The sequence below is a fragment of the Lethenteron reissneri genome, chromosome 18 (genome assembly GCF_015708825.2).
Source record: "Lethenteron reissneri isolate LAM-NWPU_2019-01 chromosome 18, ASM1570882v1, whole genome shotgun sequence".
Lineage (NCBI taxonomy): Eukaryota > Metazoa > Chordata > Hyperoartia > Petromyzontiformes > Petromyzontidae > Lethenteron > Lethenteron reissneri.
Genome location: NC_083796.1, coordinates 6,497,859 through 6,520,031, shown reverse-complemented (window position 1 = coordinate 6,520,031; position 22,173 = coordinate 6,497,859). Strand labels below are relative to the sequence as shown.

General features: G+C 43.5%; 1 protein-coding gene across 1 annotated transcript; it reads left to right on the top strand.

The window, feature by feature from the left end:
- Positions 1 to 9,883: 9,883 nt before the first annotated feature.
- LOC133343770 (relaxin-3 receptor 1-like) lies at positions 9,884 to 21,324 on the top strand. The gene is made up of 3 exons (XM_061553588.1): positions 9,884 to 9,916; positions 10,273 to 10,366; positions 10,458 to 21,324. The coding sequence occupies exon 3, from the start codon at positions 10,498 to 10,500 to the stop codon at positions 11,740 to 11,742; it is 1,245 nt and encodes a 414-aa protein (XP_061409572.1). The 5' UTR covers positions 9,884 to 9,916; positions 10,273 to 10,366; positions 10,458 to 10,497; the 3' UTR covers positions 11,743 to 21,324.
- The last annotated feature ends 849 nt before the right edge of the window (positions 21,325 to 22,173 follow it).

The window sequence follows — 22,173 nt, the reverse complement described above, 5'->3', positions numbered from 1 at the left end:
CACACAATATGCACACATTTTCGCCGGTGCATCTAGAGGCGTGGAGAAACTCCCCAAATGAACGGCGTTGCTCCACGCGATCCGCGCTGCCGAGGTGTTCTGCTCTGCAGGGCTCGTCCCGCGGGCTTTTCGGTGACGACTGTCCGACTTGACACTCCACATGCTGAAGAAGAAGAAGCGCCCCCCCCCCCCCCCAGCACATGGAGCTAAATGTCAGACATGCCAAACACGTAATGCCACCCGAAAACGGATGGGTGAGCGTTGCTCTCCGGTTATTGCTTGCATCTCCTGCACACGCCACACTCGACTTGTATAAGCTGCACACATTGTGAGCAATACGTCAAGGGGCATTACATTTTCTGACGCCTAATTTGTTATACTAGGATGACTGCGCCTACCTCTAAGCTGTCATTATAAGTGTTATTCCATAATGATCAATATCTTTGTGCTGCAGAATGATTTAAACGTAACACATTGCCCTACAATACTTCATTCGCCATGAAGCACCTCTGCAGAAAGTTTCCGGATATATTCTGAAGCACATATTACACAAATTGTCCTGAAGAATAATGCTACATTTGAACAGCAACTAAAATTGTACGCAGATTGTAAATGTTGTGGATTTGCTCTCCAACACACCGGTGTGCTGTACTAGTAACGAATTAGCATGTTCTGTGTACGTGACAAACCTTACTAATTGGCTGTGTCGGGTATGTATGTAATACATTGTTTCTGTATTATATTAATGCAACGTTCAGCCTACATAATACATTCACTGCAGTTGAGGGCTTCGAAACGTCACATCAACACATCATTGAGGATTACGTGACCTTTCATTTGCTATCAAAGAAGCACCTCGAGTAGCATATGTGTGCACACCACCGATTTGGAGCTTATGCACGCATTAAATTGACTTTCTTTCCATTGCTTTGTGTAATGTATCCTATGTGCGCAATTGTCATGTTAGCAAAAAAAGCCATGTGGGTCTGATGGATCGTTGTGTATATGCATTTTTTTCTATTAACTCCACCAATATTAGGTGCTAGTCCAGGACGCTCTGGACTAGGAGTGGATTGTCTGGGAGGGGAGGGAAGGGGGGTGAGGGGAGGGGAGGGGGGTGAAGGGAGGTCCTGAAAAATATTCTACGATACTCTTTGGTTCTTTCGGTAAAGTCACGTAGGTATAAAATAAAATAAATCACGACGTTTCGGGCGCAACACAAGCGTCCATCATCAGGTGGGAAAGCATGGTCTGCTGCTGAGGCAGACTAAAACAGTCTTCTGAGGCAGACTGCTTTCCCACCTGATTATGGACGCTTGTGTTGCGCCCGAAACGTCGTGATTTATTTTATTTTATACCTACGTGACTTTACCGAAATAACCAAAGAGTATGGATTCCTGCAGTCACGAAATCTTCAAATCAATATTGTACGATATATGAGGTTGTGTGAATGTACACGAACATGCACTGTGCAATATAGGTGCCTTTCGCAAGTTTTACTTGGATAACCATAAAAACAGTTTCAGGACTTGAGTTTAATGCCGTTGCTCCCTATTAAATGATCAGTTATAACATTTTTCCAGTGAACGGCATTATATAGTCATTCCAAACATGCCAGGTTTCATAGATTTTTATTTAATTTTAATGCCACATTGAGAATTGCACAAATAGACTTGAATAATGAAGATATTCAAGCTCGAAACAATCTGCTCTGTTGTAAGTAGCATTTTATACTGTGGCAAAGTTAAGCCGATAGCACATTTCCAGCACTTAAAACTAGCCCTTCATATTTAAGTCAAGAGTTGACCCTATGTACTCCTCCTTATAGATATAGTACAAAATGAAAATGTCCGTAATTGCCCAGTTTCAATGATTGCTATTTTAACAAGTCAAAAAGTCACGAGATGATCACGTCTGAGAATGCCTATACAAATACTAAGGCCATGGCCTCATACAAAGTTAATCTTGAAGCTTTTGTAATCACGATGGAATGGAACACTCTGAATGCCCCATAATGAGTGTGGGAAAATTGTTTTTTTGTGTCCAGGTATTAAATACAAAGGCTTCAAAATTACACTTGATGAGCAGCGGACAGGATGAAGCAATAAAGAAATGTATATTTGCCTTTTATAAGCTATTCTGGAAATAATAGCGGTGGGATAAAAAAAAATCATTAAATGTATTATTGTCTTATATAGAGTTTCATTCGAATATCAGTTATATTTATAAAGTGTCAACCTTTTTGCTACATCTTGAGACACCGTACGAATAACGGGTAAATATGCAATGATTACTTTAACTTGCATTTGTCCTCTAATCCATGCATCACTATATTTCAGTACAATGCCAAACGTAATCCTCTCTGTTCTTTTTGCGCACTTTTCAAATTTCGTTCCATTTCCTTTGTAAATGTCCCTTGTTTCCGAACGATGTAATTGCAGGTAAATTACAATGATGGAAGCGTTCGTCTTGAGGCAAATTAAGTTCGCCCTGGCAAGATGCGTTGCTTAGAGATGAATGATTGCCAAGACTGGCAGAGTAGAAGCCAAACGATGGAACATGCCAGAGTGGACGTCTGTAACACAGATGGAGTTCAGGTCGTGTGCAGTTGCTAAATTCATTGATGCATCATAAGACTGTTAGAGATAGCGACGGCTTGGGCAGGCCTTCGTCCAGCAGCGGACTGATCATCACAGATGATGATTACATTTAGCACAAGCTAACGCTATGTCTCCGTGCATTGAAATCTATCAATCTATTCAGATGGAATAAAAACACACAACACGCCAAGTCACGTGATGCCCTGAATACACATTTTTTTTTCACGTACTAAAATAAGTACATTTTGTTATCCAAAATTGATATGTGCTTGTTTGGCAACGATAACAACATAATCGAGTATTGCGATGTACCATTAAGCCTTGAAGAATTATATTCAACAAGTGAGGATTTCATGTGATCCTGCCACGTGTGACGTGCATCACACATTTGATCACTTACGTTCGTGAACGCGTTTGCCAACCCAAGCAGCGTCATTTCCGTAATTGGAATTTAACTGCCAATTAAAGCGATAATAATACTCTTGACTTAAAACTTTCGTGACTGCAGGAATTAATAATCTTGGTTCTTTCGGTAAAGTCACGTAGATAGAAAATAAAAAATAAAAATAAAACAAAATACTAATTTTAAAGGTTTCATTTCTGGGAATGATTCGTCCAGTCGCTACAATCGCTACTGGCTCATTGAAACAAGTCCGGACAAAGCTGTGTTTTTGCTTTTATTTTAAATGTAATTTATTTTAAAAAATTATTTTGTTAAAATGTATCTTTTTTATTTGCTATCTACGTGACTTTACCGAAAGAACCAAGAGTAATAATAATCACAATAACATAAACAAATGCAGGTGTACATGGAAGAAGTCTGGAAAGGTTAAGATGCGAATCTTATTTCGCGAATGCTTTGACACGTGACTGTCACAAAGCTAGATATGCAAGAAAAAATTAATTATTTTCGTTGTCAACGTTATATGTTGTGTGAGTGGATGTCATCCCACGTAACCACAGAGCCACGTGACAGCCTCCTCCTCCAGCACGCGGAGGGCATCCAGTCACCCCGGGCACGCCACGACGGACTTCACAGCCAGAGGCGATTGTCTGTGCGCCATTGGTCTCCTGCTCCCCGCATCCACACGGCGGTGCTGTCACGGAGTAGCCGTCGTAGTCCGCCCGACCATCGATGATCAGAAGCGACACCCCCCCCCCCCTCTGGTCACGCCGGCAGCGGTTCAACTGAACACCACTCGAGCCTTCGGAGGTCAAAGCCAGCAGGGACATTTTGAACAGGCGGATCACTGAGGAGTGATGAGTGAAAACACTGAAATAGAAAAATCACGGTCAGAAGGTGAGGACGGGGACGGAACCCAAGTCTGGACTTGAATAGGCGAAGAAGTGCTCTTTGAAGTTCAGACAGACAGCCGGAAGGCACGCGACCCCCTCCCACCGAGCAGGGGATGAGGTTGCCAGTCAACGATGGTTGCGTGTGCGGCTGGCCACTTGTGGAGAGTACAGAGTGAAATGAGCAGGGAAAGGTAATGTCGCTCATGCAGAACGACATTTCTCTGCGGCCCTCTTCATTCCTATTTCCGCAGTTGTCCACGATTTTACCCATAATAGCGTATGAGAAGTCCTGCAGCGATTGCTGTATCCCCCAAATACCCACCACGATCGTCTGCAATTAAAAAAAAAATCCCGTAATCGAAACCTGCACACGGGTGGGAACAGTACTTTGCTATAATCGTGTGACAGAGAAACGGACATGAATACACTCACAGAGACACGGAGGCACAGACACGAATACACTCGGACACGGAGGCACAGACACGAATACACTCACGGAGAGCCCATGAGACAAATTCACGGTGCCAGAGACGAAGGCAAACATGGAGACGCAACAACAGCCACGGTGTGGATTTTCCAGGTGCTTCTCATGTCGTGGCGACTGCGGCGCTTGTGCCATACTAGGCGCATTTTGAGGCCACGCGAAACTGTTCAGTGGCTTATACGAAGATACAAATACAAAGATCCCCCATATATCCCCGAACAGACGTCTGATGCCAGTGCTGTTAGCGAGCACCTATGAAAGCCGGCACAGCACACGAGGGGGTGGGTGGCCAACACCACGCCTTACCGCCTTTGTCTCCCAAGTGGCGATGCTTGCACACTGCACCAGGTACTCATTTGAGACTGAGTCGACTTAGGGGAGCCCCAGGACCGGTTCAGATAATCGTCACTGGTGTTGGCCGTGAGCGGGAATCGAACGTAACGCAGCGTGCTAACCGCTGCACTACCGCTTCCCACATACGAAGATACACGCACACACAGACACACAAAGACACGTGTCTCTCCGTAATTCTGTGTGAGCAGCATAAACTTCAGTGACCCCGCTGTGCTGTAAACACTCATTACGTCCGACTTTTGTTCGCAGGTACAGTAAGAGCTGTCACGTGGACATTTCATCCTATTACCTATGATGTTATCAATGGGTAATGGTCACACGTCATTATTGCTATTATCCACGATATTTTTGCAGATAAGAAAAGTCGTGTAGAAATGTCATCCTGTTAACAGTGCATCATCCATAATTGTTTACCCTTTGTATAACAGGACAAAATTTGAGAAAAACTCACAGATAATATAATCCAAGATAATGCCCCCCCCCCCCATATCGCTGTCAAGAAGGAGCGTTCTGTATAAATCAGAACAGTTTACGATCACGGTGTGATGGTCCATGCCTCCAAGCTAGCACCTCGGAGACAAGGGTTTGTGTATCTAGTACATCTGTGAATATCCCAAATCCGCTCTCTATAACGGTGACCAGCAGTATGGAAAGTTTATCAAGCAGCGTTTGCGGAACTTTGAATGTCATCCCCTTCTGTGCAGTTTATCCAGAAACATTTTGTATCTCTCACATGTCAAACATTCATCCATGGAATTTGCTAAAGCATCCCAATGAAAAAAAGTACTTTGCCTCAGTATGGATTTCCCAGATGCTTCCTATGTGCGCAATTGTATAGCCACTTATTTTCAGGTCTAATAGCCAAAGGGCAGCTTCTGGGTGAACTGAATGGATGTCTTCAATGCCTCTGCTGAATTCATGAAGTTCAGAAGCGAATTCCCTTGACTTATTCTGAATTACAAGTGTACTGCACTAATGGTGTGATAAGCCTTCAAGGTATACTTTCGGAGTGCCACGGGCAAGACGGTGTATAGTGGGTTGGTATCTCCTTCGGTGGAATTATCCGACCAGCGCACCTCGGCCGCTAAGCAGCAACACTCTGTGAATACTCCCTCTATCCACCCGTACAGACGTGAACAACCTCCCACTAATACGCCTAGAATCAAGTCAGGCATTCTGGAACACATCATTCTAGACTGTTGGAGGAACAATTGGGAGAAAGTAAACGTCATCCCGAATTAGCAGCTCATTGAGAGTGAGACCATCAGGCAGCCATTAGGAGACGCACTGCCCCACCAGTAGTGGGCTGCCTCATCCACATTGTATCCGAACCGGCCACGGAAGGTGCAATCACCTTTTGCACAAAGGGAAAAAAAAAATTCACCCAAGTGTGACAAACAGTGGGACAAGCACACAAGTGGTTTACACTCACTGTCGCCTGATGCTGGCAGTTGGATTACAACCTAGACATCGATTCGCCCTTGCTACTCAATCCATATCGATGCTAAATAGAGAGGGTGGAACTCGTGGTGTTTCACAAACCCTGGATCATGCAAATTCACAATGAATATTCATAAATGTCGGAGGATAATTCGATACAATAGGGAATATATTGGCATGTGAGAGATATGCCACCTTGAGATATAAATATATTAACTGATAAGATATGCAAATGTGACCAGTCTATGTGCTCAAAACGGCATCAATGCAATATTAATGCATTTTTTTTACCAGCTATCCCGAACATCGCATGTTTATGATATTTTGTTTTTATATTCCAGGGTAAACACTCTATATTTTACTATACGATGCATTCATGTGTTCATAGAACATTCATTGCCGATGAAACTATGTATTTCTAGATTTGAAGCTTTCGTGACGTCAAGGATTCATACTCTTAGTTGTTTACGTAAAGTCACGTAGGTAAAAAAAAGATTTTTTTTTATTTTTTTATTAATTTTTATTTCATTTTTTTACCTACGTGACTTTATCTAAAGAACTAAGAGTATGAAACCATGTAATTTGCGATGCGTTTACACTCCAACGTGCTGTGGTGTTGTCACATCCACAGGAATTGAATGATCTCCAAGCATCGCTTTGCTCAGTAATGCGGTCATTGCGCCGTCTGCTGGCCACAGTGAATTACTAACCAATGCATTGGCATTACATACAGACGTAATATTTTGTTGTGTCACAGTTATATGCGACAGCACATCATCATGAAATTTTAACAGTCTATCATTGTTGAGATATTCACTGACCATTTACACTGAATGAGTGATGATCAGCGGACTCTACTAACTCATTCGAGGCTGGGAGGCTCAGGACTGATTCAGATAATCGTCACTAGTGTTGGCCGTAAGCGTGTCGTGCCGGCCTCCATAGGTGCTCACTAACAGCACTTGCCTCAGCAGTCTGTATAAGGCTATACGGGGATCTTTGTTTGTGTCTACTAACTCACTTTAAGCCAGTGGGTAAAAACGTGCAATTTTGTATTATCCAGGTACTGTACAAAGAGGCCCACCCTGAATCGTAGGTTACGTCTATGGAATTTTACGATACAAAGCTTACTCTTTCCCACCTGATGACGGACGCTTGTGTTGCGCCCGAAACGTTGTGATTTATTTCATTTTATACCAATGTGACTTTACCGAAAGAACCAAAGACTAGGATTCCTGCAGTCACGAAAGCTTCAAATCAAGATTGATACAAAGCTTTCAATTACTTGGTGATATGTTTTTTGCGAAGACTACAGGTAAATTGCAAGTGCATTGTTAAACGTGGTTGGGTTTGCTTATTTTTGGTATGGCTTGTTGCACTGCCTAGGCAAAACTAAATAAATGTCGACAAGATGTATGCATCCATAATACAGTCACACGATTGTGCGCTGGGAGAATCAGCGCGTCGGCATACCCCGGCTCTGTTTTGTTTCGAGGTCATTAATGGTCGATATGTGATAGTTTTAAGTGTCTTCGTGCAAACAAATCAATGCGTTTGTGCAATTTCTAGTAACTTAAAAAAAAACATGTTATATCCATTCATCCCACACCACAAAATATTCAAGTGTTTTCTGGCTACACTTTACCTATCACAAATAGGCACATTATTACGCAATTATCGAAGCTCACGGCAATGTCCAATTATGTGTCTTCATGCCGAGTTATATTATTTTTCCACTCATCCTACAATTTACGATGAAAGCAATCTGTATAATTTATGTAAGTGTGATAATGCATTGAGCAAATACAAAAAACACATGCGTGTCATTTACACTACTTTCTAACAGGAAAACATATACAGCAGACTGACATTTACAGTCATTGCCCTTGTTCAGAACACAAAGAGAATAAACTCCCTGTGAATGTTCCCTTCATAAAGAACGTGTGTCTTTGTTTATGCCATTCTTAATCAAGAGGCCGTCATTAAACTGGATATGCATTTGGAAGGGAAATCAGTTTGCTTTAATCGGTCTTTGCACCCAAATTTTTTTTCACGGGTGTTAACTCTTTATATGTTGTTACCAAAAGTAAACCCTTATAGTGGATCAATTGATCAGCAAAGGTCACATTTATCATATGTATGCATTCTTATACTTTTCACTGGGTAGAAAAAAATGCCATCAAATTTGACAAAAAAAAAATCTCCATCATAATCCGAAATGGAATGATGTTATTCTTGACCATTCGCTCTGGCTTCACAAGTTGAAGACAAACGCCAATTTGGGTGCGCAGGCAAACGTGCTTCCCGGGCAAGGCTGTGGCCACCGGTGACAGGAGCCCAACTGCGAGGGCCACCGCGTGTGCACAGTGTCGAATTGCGATCCCAAGACAACCCAACACGACGGTGCTTGGAACATTCCGCGGGGGTTAATTTAGTGATTTCTTTTTTTTAAACAACAACCAAACGAGAAAAAACAAGGTCACTCAATGTCCAGCTTTGCAGTTTCGTGTTACATTCGCTCAAAACAGATGAATAGTATACAGTTAAAACATGAAGGTGTCATCTATTGTATGGATTTAACATGCTTCGCGTCTACGTTTTATATTTCGAGCCAATTGTTAGAAAAAAGAAAACACTGGTTTGCTGCAACAAAAACACAACACGATTTGAATTCTATTTTAAGATTTTGCCATTACATTTGAGCTTGGCATCGAGTCAGGTACTCACGTTAGGACTATTGTAAGCTGTAATTTATATGAAACGATTTACATTATAAGAACAATTTGTAGTGTAATCACGTTTAATTGCCAAGAATGTTTTGCCATGAAAGAGTGTAACGAGGGTATTTAATTTAGATTTTTTTTTGCAGTGGCCAAATTACAAATTATCTACAATTAAGTCAACAATCCATCTTACAGGTGCAGTGGACATAATGATACAAAGCTGCCACCCACAGGGCATATTTGGGGAGGGGGGAGCGGAAGGGCGAGCTGACAGGCGAGCAAATTGCCCCGAAACCTATTCCTCAATCTGTGCACACACTCGCACATGACGCACACAGTGATCGTAGAAGATTGTGACTGAATAATTGACGTAAATTATTATCATGTCGTAGAAGAGGTATAACAACAAGAATTTAACACGAACAAGGTCGAGTTTATTTTAACAGCGATACATGTTTTAAATCCGAAATTTTTCCAATTTTGTCACCCAGAAATTACAGACAAGAGGGTCATCTCGTAGGGAAAGAACACCATAAAAATCCCCATTGCAGCCCCCCAGAACCACGACAATCTCCGGTGGGGATGTATCGCTTAAGCCAATACAAATCGGGAAAACCCCCGCTGCTACTAGTGCTGCTGGAAACACACACTCCACAACAGTAAAGATTTACATTTGACTCTCACCATGAGCGGTCAACTGTGGTCAACATGCAGTTAAACAAAACAAATATTAAGATGTTCTAGTTGCAGTGTGTTGTCAAAATAACTCACCGCATTACTGCGCTTGACTCACCATTAACATCACTTGCTCTCACACAGTCTATATGTAAAAGCCAAAACTTGCAGAGCTTCTTGCTGATAAACGGTCACATCCGAGTGGGGGGAAAGGCGGAGGAGGAGGGGGAAGGTCGGAGCGGGAGGGGAGGGGAGCAGGCGCGATGTATAAACACAGCTCGCAAGGGCTGCTCCTGCAGTTGGACTTTCAGTCTCGGCTCGTGCGCTTGCTTTCACGCGGCGATGTAAGTTGCAGCGTGTTGACGGTGTGAAGCTGCATTCCGAATTGATTTGTTTCTCTTTGTGAATTGGTGTGCTATTCGTGCGGAAGACAAACATACATTTGACGAATTACGTTACGACCAATTGACATCGTTTGATTCCGTGTATCACAGAAGCCTCTTTTCCGAGAAACCTGTTCGCTACTTTCAGCACCTCGGACAGCGCACGCGACCGCACTGCGTGCCGATTGATTGCCGAGCACTGGTCAGCTGCATTGTGTTATCGTGCACGGTGTTAGCCAGTCGAGCGCGGTGGGTTAAGGACCCAACCGATGTGATTTTGTTTCGTTTACGCGCCACTTACAACTGTCGATCGGCAGTCTGCTCAGGTGGGAAACAAACTTCACGCCAAGCTCTCAAGCACCCGCGCTTTCGGCAGACGAAGACCCGTTGCAGGTGTCAGTCAAGTCGCAGGTATTTTGCTCATTCGCAAGGCGATATGCGTCGGTGAGTGGCTGCCCCGCTACACGCGGCAATTCACGCTCTATTGGTATTGTTGTTGTAGGTCTCAGAGCAATCACAGAGCAACGGACAAAGGGATCCAAATGGAGCCAGTGTCGCTAACCGGCGTGAAGACCTCTGCGGGCGCGAACGTCTCCAAGTATAATGTCAACTTCACAGCGCCGCGATACGTGACTCTGTACGACATCGACGTACCGGCTGACGGCTCAGCTGGCCTTCGGATCATCATCTCCATAGTCTACTCGCTGGTGTGCGCCCTGGGACTCGTGGGCAACTTCTTGGTTATTTTCCTCATGAGGAGCAAGCAGCGGTGGCAGAAATCGGCGATAAACACTCTGGTGTTCGGGCTGGCAGTCACGGACTTCCAGTTCGTGCTCACTCTGCCGTTCTGGGCCGTGGAGGTGGCGCTGGATATGACCTGGCCATTCGGGCTCGTCATGTGCAAGCTCATCCTGTCGCTGACCGTCATGAACATGTACGCGAGCGTCTTCTTCCTGACGGTCATCTGCATCACGCGCTACTGGTCCATCGCTTCGGCCCTGAAAGCGCGGAGAAGGCCCGCGGCTTGCACGGCCATGTGGCTCAACCTGGTCATCTGGCTCGCGGCTGGACTCGCCACGCTGCCGCACGCCATCTACTCCACGACGGCGGTCGTGTCCAGCGAGGAGCTGTGCCTCGTCCGCTTCCACGGTCCCGTCAGCAGCGCGCAGTTCTGGCTCGGGCTGTACCATCTCCAGAAGATTGTGCTCGGCTTCGCGTTGCCCCTGCTCACCATCAGCGTGTGCTACCTGCTGCTGCTGCGCTACCTCAAAGTGCACACGCTCAACAACAACAACAACCCCAAGAAGCGGTCACGCGTCACCAAGTCGGTGACGGTCATCGTGCTCTCGTTCTTCATCTGCTGGCTCCCCAACCAGGCCATCACGCTCTGGGGCGTGCTGGTCAAGTTCAACAGGGTGCCCTTCAGCTCGGCGTTCTACGCCGCACAGACGTACGTGTTCCCGGCCAGCGTGTGCCTGGCGCACACCAACAGCTGCCTCAACCCGATCATCTACTGCCTCATGCGCACCGAGTTCCGCGAGGTGCTCAACGAGATGTTCTGGAGAATATCCCCCGCCGCGCTGACGCGCAATTGCCAGATCGGTCCCTTTCTGCACACCGGGGCTCGCACCCGCGAGCGCTGCGAGGCTAGGGTCGTCAACGACATCGTGGCCATACCCCTGCAGCCCCTGGATAGCAGCGAGCAGGCCCGCAACCGGGGCTCGAACCAGTGCCACCGGAGAGACGACACCCTGCCCAGCACCACGGCCGTGCAGCGGCTGTGCTGAGCATCGGAGCTCACGAGGCCGCAGTGTTCCTCGCGCACACTCTGCACCACGCGTGTTGCTTGTTCAAGATGTCACGAGGCGGTTCGACCCGCTGAGATGCATTTCATCGGGAAAAAAAATATTTTATTTATAGACTTGCCCTCGCAATGGGCTTTGTAGGGTATCGTGGTAGTCTATTCATTTTGATAGTGGTAGTGATCCATACGCTCGGTTGAGATACTGCCACGATTTATTACGCTTGTACATCCTGGGTGTGCGTAAAACGTAATTACGGTTGTATTTAACCTCACTAAACTGAACGCATTACGCACACAGATGGCGCATACGAGGTGGGAGCGCGCGCGTATTCTGCTTGTTGTGCAAATGCACGGACAAGTACTGTACTGTACTTAAGCACGAAGCCCATGAGGCTATGACCCCCCCCCCCCCCACGCCGAAATGCGCCCGCTCTCGTCAGATCTAGGAAGCTCAGCAGGTGTGAACCTGCACAGCGCTCGGATGGTCGACCACCAATGCGTAAAGCAGGCGTCGTAGAATGCCGCGGGACTGCATCGTCAGCAGCGGGCAGTGCAGCAAGAGGCCAATGTTGTATTCTACTATCCTTCAACCTTCTAAGCTCACCGCCTTCACGAACGCGTGCTGACCAGCGTGGTGAAGTGCGCTCAAATACCTAACCACATTTAACCGCACGGCCCTCATCCAGCGGCGGATTGACAAAAGGGCTGTAACATGGGCATGCGCCAGTATAATTAAAAACACGTTACTACTGATGCGTGCGATCAAGAGAGCACGCGCTGGGGGTTGACGCCTGCGTGTTGAAACTGCAGGGAGGGGAAGGGCCGGCACAACATCGTAGAAAAAAACACGGAGTCCTACTGTTTGGGGACATTGAGGACGAGTAAACTCATTGGCAAACATTATTCCATCTGTTCAAATCGTTATTATTGAGTGCACTGTGGGCGGGTCTGTTCGTCGATGTAGATCACAGGGTTTGCTTAATAGTTCGAGTTTTGTGTGCATACTTCGTTAAAGTGGTGTATACAGACTTGGCCAACAAAATCTACTTACATAAACATTTATATGGTGGTGCCAAATTGTATGATGCAATGGACTTGCTTAACACCAGTAATTTAACATTGGAGCCATTTGCGTGTTGTGTTTTAAGCAACCCAATCCAATTAATGCCATATATGTCGCTACAGTATATGTCCACAGTGCTTGAAATTGAAGTGCGCATTGCTAATTGGTGTAGCAAGAATTAAGTGTAATGCAAATTGGGAATTTCTGTGAACCCATGAATATTTCTTGTTGGGGCGGTTGCACAGTGGTTAACACGGTCTGCTACAAACCCGGCGAGCCGAGGTCTATGCAAAAACCGGTGACGATTATCTGACTGGTTCAGGGCCTCCTCTAGGTAGACTCAGCCTCAAATGAATACCTGGTGTGGTGTGCAATCATCACCACGAGCGAGACGAAGGCAAGGACCAAATCAAATCGGGTTGTCACGTGGGCATGTGTTGCCAAATGATTGTTTTCCTTTTCAGCAAAAACCGGTTACGTTGAAACGCAAACGAAAATCTTTGGTCAAGCATCACCAGGCGCTCGCAAGAGCTCAAGGTACCTGATGTAGGCGCCACAACGCCATGGGGAAGAGTTATGCAGGTGAACCCGTTTGATAGAGCTGATTGCTGCTTGGTTGTAATTTACAAAGTTCAAATAGTGTAGCTAAGTGAATGTATTTAATTATTGGCGAACACGGGCTATGGGTTAACTCCATTACGGTGTTATTGCGTTCGTTCAAATTGAGAATGGTAAAAAAAAGTCGAAGTAAATCGTGAGTAAATGACAATAATGTAAACAACTTGAGATATTAGTGGAAGGTGCCTTACAAATACATGTAAATTGTTATATCTTCAATGAAGTAGATTTACCCAACTATAATGTAACAAACAATAACTCTCCATCCCCCACCCTACTAATATTTATAACTAACCCTCATAGCTCAAAATTACATTATACTTTGAGCATTAGCCCAAAATAAATCAATTATTGGTCGTCATAATATTGGTTATGAAAGTATAAAACCAATTTATATGATTATACTCTTAACCTGGGTTCATTCGGAACATTGAACACACTCCATGATAATTTCCAATTTTGAAATATTGATTCAAGAAGAGTTTTACAAATTCGTGTAGATTTTGTGCATACTTGAGTGGAAATTCAGACGTTCTGATTATCATAACTAGACGTAATGTTAATGTATTGATTTTTCGGCTTATTTGGAAGCATTACACATATGATTACATCTGTAATAATGTTAATATAGTGTTTTTGTGCTATGTGTTTGTGTACGTTGTATTGCACACTCTAGTATTGCAACATGTGAGTGTGTGTGGCTGTGTGATACTCTCTGTGGAATTGAAATTGCGAAGCCATCAAGGATAATGATAATTATGGTTTATATATATTTAAACCGTTTGGCCTTGATTTGTAAGAGCTCGTAATGCCTGCATCAGTTTCTCCTAATTCAAATCAATATACAGTAGTTGATAGCATTCATGTGATCAATATATACATAGAATTCATCGAGACTATTTGTTAAAGATTTAACTTTTACAACTCAGAATGCAGATGAACGTGACGACAATACAAATTAGAATGAGAAGATATTTTCTGAAATTGGATTTTGAGAAAAAGTCAATGGGAAATGATTAGGCATCTCAGATTGTATAACCACGTGGTCATTAAAACAACCAATGTCAATGAACGATACAAAAGAAAGCCGTAAAGTTTGGTTCAAGATTCATATGAGCAAAATAAGTAACGTACAAGTTGCTAAACAAAATGTAAAAAAAATTGGAAGCACACAACTGGAAAAACACAGCAGAATATATAAACGTATGACAATTATTGAACGTGGATTGATATAAAAAAAATACATCAACAAATAGTGAATGAAAGCAGGATGGAGTGCTTTTGTAAAACTGCAAAAGCGTCTAACGATGCATGTGGTGAAATCAGTTCATGTGCAAAAATCTCATCGCAATTCATTTCCCTCGTGGACACGAACAGAGTGAAATTAATTGTGACATCACAAGACCATGGGAAATGGTGAACGCATGTTCCCAAACTCTTCGAAAAAAGTCAGCTTCATAAAATGCATTTGTCTTGCTTGTCACATTAGCTTCGCAATTATACACCTTGTGGTTATACGCACTGTCGGTTCAAATTAATAATGGATAAGTATTTTTAACGTAACATTGATGGTGAGACGTAATTTGGTCACGAAATAATGTTGTGAATGTTTGTATGCTTCAATTGAACGTAATATTTGTTGTTTTCTTGCCAGCCATCGTCCCGCCAAACTACCTTTTGGAGATAATTAGGTCAATGTATTAAATGTGCCCAGTAATGGCAACGACAGGCATTGTACCGAAGATGGATAACATTTACGAAGAATTCTAATCGGACTTTCAGCACACAAGCGTTAATATAGCCACAGCACCGTCACAGCGGTTGTCTCAGACCCCTAATGCGATGGAATGATTCTACCCCCTCAAAAGTTCAGAGGAAATGCCTGTGGCTCCGCATGTCACATTGATTTTAGACTTGAAGCTTTCGTGACTGCAAGGAATCATATTTCTTTTCTCATGTGTATCAGACCTCCCCCCTCCCCCCTCTCTGTCCAATGCGTTGGCGTGGGCAGCAGTGTGTCGCTTGCGCACAATAGCTTCCACGCCGTCGCCCACCTTTTTGTTGGCCCTTCTCTCCCGATACTTTCCATTCATTGGCTACCACATTCTGATGAGCCCCTCCCCCTCTCCTCCCCCCTCAACTCGCTTTTAAGGGATTACATCTTGAATCATTGCCTCACTTGATGCAGCTGATTTGGCTGTGACTGTCCCACCTGATGACGGAGACTTGTGTTGCCTCCGAAACGTCGTGATCTTTATTTTTATTTTATTATTTTATTAATTTTGATGTTTTACCTACGTGACTTTACCGAAAACACCTAAGAATATGTCACATTGAGTCACCCAAATGGTAAAAAGTTACAAGCCGGTGGGATGACAAAGCGTGCTGTTCTCTTTCCACAGGCGCGCACTGTCAATCGTAGATCTGTTTGAGCAACACTCACGCGTGGCTCGTTTTCACTGAGGTGCTCGCTGACAGCACTCGCCACCACGTCGTTCGCAACAAGTTTGTTTTCGACATTTGGAGAACTATTTATGAAGCGTGAAAGCGAGGTGAGCAACCCGATGAGCGGTTAAGCATGCCATTGACTGTAGCAACTCAATAAAGAGCTAAGGCTGCAAGCTGAAGTAATGAACACTTTGAAAATAACTGCATGTCGATAACTTTTCTCAATTTCACTGTGGGGTTCACGGTGTCTTATCTATTGTTTAACATGTGTGTATATGGAAACGTTTCGTTCGTATATATATATCCAGAGATGACTTTCTCATTAGAATATTTCCAGGAGCCATCGACCTGCCCAAAGCGGGGCAGGAGAAGGCTTGGGAGGGATTATTTTCTGGAGCTCAGCCCCAGAAAGCTCCAGATGAAATTAAGCCCTGGTATTATCTATTCCAAGCATCGCTAGCCGCAAATAGTAAGCATACACACAGGTGGTGTGTTGTTTTTATATATTTCTGGGAGCAAACATGGTCAGCAGACTTACAGAGGTCATATATGGGTAACTTTTTGGCCTCATAAATGGTGGGGAGTGAATACAAATCCATCACATGGCTGGTTATAGATCACTACAAGACTCGTCGTTGTGTATCGGTTGAAAATGTACAAAAAAAACCTATAAAATGTGAATATTACATCGTGAGAGATATGGTTTACAAATACCATTGATATTTATCAATTTGTATTGCCTCATTGTTTTTTTTATCGATGAAATACTTACACTGTTGTACAACAATCGCGTTAGTGTTCTCTGAAGGCCAAATCCTGGACCTTTCTGGAATGCTTCATACAAGCCAGCCGCATGCCAATATTCCTGCTCGCATGGGTTTGATAAATACGTAATAACAGAGTGCACACCAGTTTAAAAGCCAAAAGTAATATGTAATTTGGTTAAAAAACAATCTCATGCGACCCAGAATTATTACATGAGGTTGTCTTCAGGGCTGTTCCGTAAAGTGCCTGTGGCATTGTCTTAAACACCTTGACTGCTACTTTGTCAATCAACACAGAGGCATCTCTGTGATAATTGACAAAGTATAGGTTGTCCACGAAGATGTCATCATCCATTTATAAAATAATTATAATTGGGTTTGAGGTGCGTTTTAAGGTTTGAGAGGTGTGGTTTGAAAATATTGGCAAAGGAATTCATTAAACTCAATCAATGGAGACAATCACAGCCGATGCAATCACGGTGGGCGAACACCTGGGACTCTCTCCAATCTAGATGCGATGTGTGTCGCCACACGCCATGGTGGACAGGCAAAGGATTAGATGGGATGAAACCCTCGTGATAAAAAAAATCTTCACACTACGCGTGTGCGTGTATAGTTTTATGGGGAGCGGCGGCGCAGTGGTTAGCGCATTACGCTATGACCCTGGGCGAGCTGAGTTCGATGCCCGCTCACAACCAATAACAGTGGCAGTCCTGAGACTCCCCGAGGTAGATTCAGCCTTAAATGAGTACCTGGCGTGGTGTGCCATGCTGGCCTTTATAGATCTTCGCTAATTGTACTTGCAGCGACAGGCAACAGGCTATTCGGGAGAATCTGAAGTATTGATCTAGAACAAACCGCTGTCTCGTAATTCTTGAAGAATAGATCACACCTTTGTGGACACCCTGCGCATTCACTAGAGTTCTTAAAGCACTTTTAGAAAACAGTGAAGTTGTCTATGGAAAGAGAGAATACCGTAATTTTGTCGACAGTACTCTTTAACTGGGACTAAGGGGCTATTTGAAAGTGTGTCACAACATACAAAAATACATGTAAATATATATATACTTCACTATGTGTCATATATAAACGATATGTACTTTATACGTAGCTGCTGTATGCTGAGCAACACACACTCGTGAACATTTGTGTTGTAACGTTTTGATGCCCTCGAACTCCCTTCGGCTGGTTATTAAGAAGCAGCGGTGTCACAACGTGTCACGACATCGATTTACTATTGATTATTGAGCTCACAACGCAGGCACGTCAATCGCATGTATGTAAATAATTGTTCTTTCAATAAATACGCTGAACGTAATAGGTTCGCCTGACCCCCTGAAGTTAACCGTGACACTGAATTATGACAAGTGATGGAATCGTTAGGAAATATTTCAATGGGGGAAAAACACGCCCAAGGTTTCCTCTGGGTATCGATCGTACTATTCCGCAGTTGGCAAGAGTAGATTGAGCCATTGCATCTCAGATACATCAGTGTACAATCGGAATTATGTTCCACTGTTACATTAGTTCATTAACTGTTTGCTTCGGGATGGGGCTTAACCTCTGATGTTCAGGTAACGTGTGAATTCCCGAAACATCAATTCAGGATGTATGCATATTGAACTTCTTTCGCACCGTACGTAGCCAACCATGCTAATCAGATGTGCGGGGGAAGGGCAGTGCACCTTTACACGCTTGAACCTTGCGTTCATGCCTCTGCGGTGTGATTTCCGGTTGTTGCGCTGTGCTGTTGGACATGTTGTTCGACGTTTTGCGCCATGTGCTGGGAGCTTCTTCGGTGAATTCATCGCACGCGGAGCGAAACGTCAGACACCGTGCCTAACAGCACGCGGCACAATTAGAGCGCTGGGCAGCACAACCGCTCGTTGTGGTGGTCTACAGTGAGGACTCTCCTGGCGAGATCGGTAATGTTCGAGCACAAACGTTACGAGAGTGGAACTTTGATACTGACTACTATTTTGTTGGGGGGGGGGGGGGGTCAAGTAAACATTGCATTGTGAACCTATCCACAGTACAGCATTAATGGTATTCATGAAACTGCGGTTAACAGAGTGATTATCCAAGTTTGTGGAAGATATGGTAATTTCGTCCCATCTCAGAAGCCATGTAGGTTTGAGCCTGATGAGGATTTGTTGCAGGGGTAGCCAGCCATCAAAGTTTCCCCAACGATGTAGATACAGGGCCGTGTGGTGGCCAAGAGCATGGTCGTGTGGAGTGTCACCTGCTCTTAAGTGAGATCTCTCTCGGTAATTCTGGCTTCCTCACATTTGGCAACAAAAAAAACATTAAAATGCAGGACAATCCTTAAGATGAGTTTTGACACTTGGTGAGGCTTTCATGGGTAAATAATTTGCATTTTTTTTAAAGTCAACAATAATTCTTCAACAATGTAGTAATGTGCACGAATCCTATAACGCAGTTTAAAGGTATACCGGTATAAGACTCACATCCCAAAGAAACTCTATGGAATGAATACTGTCTATTATGTAGGATGTTGTGAGAAAAATAAAATCAGGAGCACGTGCTCCGTTTCTCACGTAGAATGAAGGAGGAAGAAGCTCTCTCTTGGCAATGAAGCCGGCTCATTTAAGGTGTTGATAGTGATATTACCTGCGCGTCAGGAATATTCTGATTTGGAATGTGCTAGTATATTCCCATAATGTAATGGAAACCAGTTATATAGAGATACACAGTATGCAAAAAAGAAAGCGAAGGAGAGAACATGAACTTAGTGGTGTATATTTTGTATTTGAACGTACATTGTGTACAACAACAAAAAAATGTGCATACATTATATATCATAAATACATGTCATCTTGTGCCTTTGGAATAAGGAATGGCCAAGTTGACATAGCATTAGACCATTGATTACATTTTTATATACTAAAGTATTGTGATTTATTCAGTGATAATTTTATATAAAAAATAAATATATACACATGCAAATATTTTCAAATTTTGCACTTTATATATAAACACTTAGAGGCAAACCATGTTATCCTAGAATGCTTCAGCATATTATAATATCAACTAAATGTGCTACCACTCAATCGTTGATGCAGTTGATGAACACAACAACGAGCAGTGTTATAATAAAGTAGATGGATGGGCAATTCATTGCCGTGACATTATAAGTCACTGCAGAATAATACGAGCATTTCCTAATTTCCTCGTAAAAACCACTGCACTTTATATACCTGTTACTTAAATTGCCCTTGGCCATCACTCTCTGAATTGTGGCTCTGTGATCGTGTAATCCATTGTGCATTTGTCCTGGGTTAGTGATAACTGATAAAACATTATTAATGTATTTTAAAACCTAAAACCTGCAAAGTTAGTTTCGCTTGCTGTTGTGCACTTTATTTCTTCATGAATTTCATTGACATTACCATAGGTCAGTGTGTGCAATGCTATAATTGAAGCCATTGTGTGGCTTGTCAGCTTCGTTTTTTACGTATTTCATTTTAGAGGTTAGATTTCTCATGGAATGTTTGACATGGTCCCCAAATCACCCAACCATCTGTACTTTAGACCTCAGCCCCAATCATGTAACACTCGTGTTTGAAGTACATTCCTGTAACTGATACATAATTAATATTATATGGCTACCATGCGCATGTAAGGCAGAGCGTGTGAACAACTGAATTAAGGGCCTGAGAGATGGGTGGAACAGTCAACAACTCGGGCCCCCGCGGTAGCGAGATGTTAACTCCCTCGCCTGGTATGTGGGGTGTGCGTGACTTCCATCCCGACCCTGACACCTGTATATTTGGAGTCTGTATGTTCTCTCCGTGGTCGCGTGGATTTTTCTCCGGGCCCTCCGGTTTTTCTCTCCACATTTAGAATCAACATGCATCGAGAGTATGTGGTTGGTATACATTTCCACATGATAAGCCACTTCGTCGCTTTTGAAAAAAGAGCTATGAAGCTCAGTGAGCCTTACCTGGTAGAATAAACATAGTTTAGTTCAAAAGTTTTAGTTTCACTCGTGATAATATTACCCTCGTGCATGCGTAACATGCCCTCCTCGCTAATACATGCAGATGGCGGACATTGGCACCACTTTGACATTAAGTGGACTCTTGTTGAAGATCATTATCTCCTTGAGTGAGATAGGCGGTAGGCCAGCCCCTACAAACAGCCGCAATCACACACTCCACCTGCACGTGTTCGCCAGTCTTCACCGAGGTCTTCATTAGAAGTTTGGGTGGTTGGAAGGGGGGTGCTGAATCTATTTTCCACATCCTACTGCCTGGCTGCTCCAACTAATGAAAGACCGCTACTCTTGTGATAAGATGTTATGAAAGGTACGGATCATACGGAAGTGTGTTTTTGTTGTTGTTTTTGTGAACCACCGTCGCGATGAGTAGATGCTGAATTTAAGCACGGGGAAATGCACGAAACGAACATGGATGTTCCACTGGAACACGACTTGATTTGTCGTCTACGGTATTTAATCGATGTCCGTTTCATGCCGGGCCGTTTCTTCTTCTTCTTCTAAATGTAACCCCCGCGTACATGGCTAGTGTGTGTTGGTGTTCAGCTTGTGAAAGTGATTATTAATACAGTCGCAGTAAAATCCTCTGCATTCAAGTTGTTGTTCATGTGAAATATAATATTGCAGAACGAAATGAATAAATATGTAATGTACAACGACTGCAATACGTTTTATATGTTTTCATTGCAAATCATTAACTTAACAAAAATTGACGTGAACAAAATAGCACGCGCTGCTGTGTGGCATGTGTACAAGTACACCGAAGGCAATGGTAGATGATTTGCAATTTAGATTGAAGAGTAATTTTTGGGACAAGCTGTCCCATCGTACGTGTTCCACCACTCAACCCTAACCCTCTGGGGCTGATAGTCTCGTGATTACATGAAACAGTTTGCATAAAAAGCCATCATTTCACAAAACTGCATTTCACCGAATGTCCCGTATTGCTTTCACAGCTGTAGGCACGTTTGAAAGTGTGCCTTCTCAGGGTGCAAAATGTATGATAATTGTGTTTTCTGAATGTGTGTTTAGTTTTGATCCTTTCAGGTTCAAGCACTTCATTTCTGTGCTGTATTTATGATCATTATGGAGGCACTTGTTGCTTGTGTGAATTCTGTTCAGCACACTTATGATTTAATGTCCGCACCTGTTTTTTTGCTGAATTATTTTGTGCATGTGAATATCTATTTGCATCCACAAAAAGCTCAACACATTTCCTCAATAATACTGTGGCCTTCAAGGGAATATATATACTAGGCGACATTTCGAGCATTAGCCCTTCTTTATAGCACATATGCAACAATTGCGCTTGTGTACCACTGTACACCTCCGATTCGCTTGGTTGGCTACGTACGGTGAGAAAGAAGTGTAACATACACACTATCAAAACAGCATCAGAAAATAGTGTATGTGGCATTAAGATATGCATCACATCCGTGACACTACATAGCATATGTGTTTGGCATATGCTTGTAACCTGCATAGGTTCAAGCACACAGCAAA

Coding starts and splice junctions, on each gene's coding strand:
- LOC133343770 (XM_061553588.1), top strand. CDS start 10,498: ATGGAGCCAGTGTCGCTAACCGGCGTGAAGACCTCTGCGGGCGCGAAC.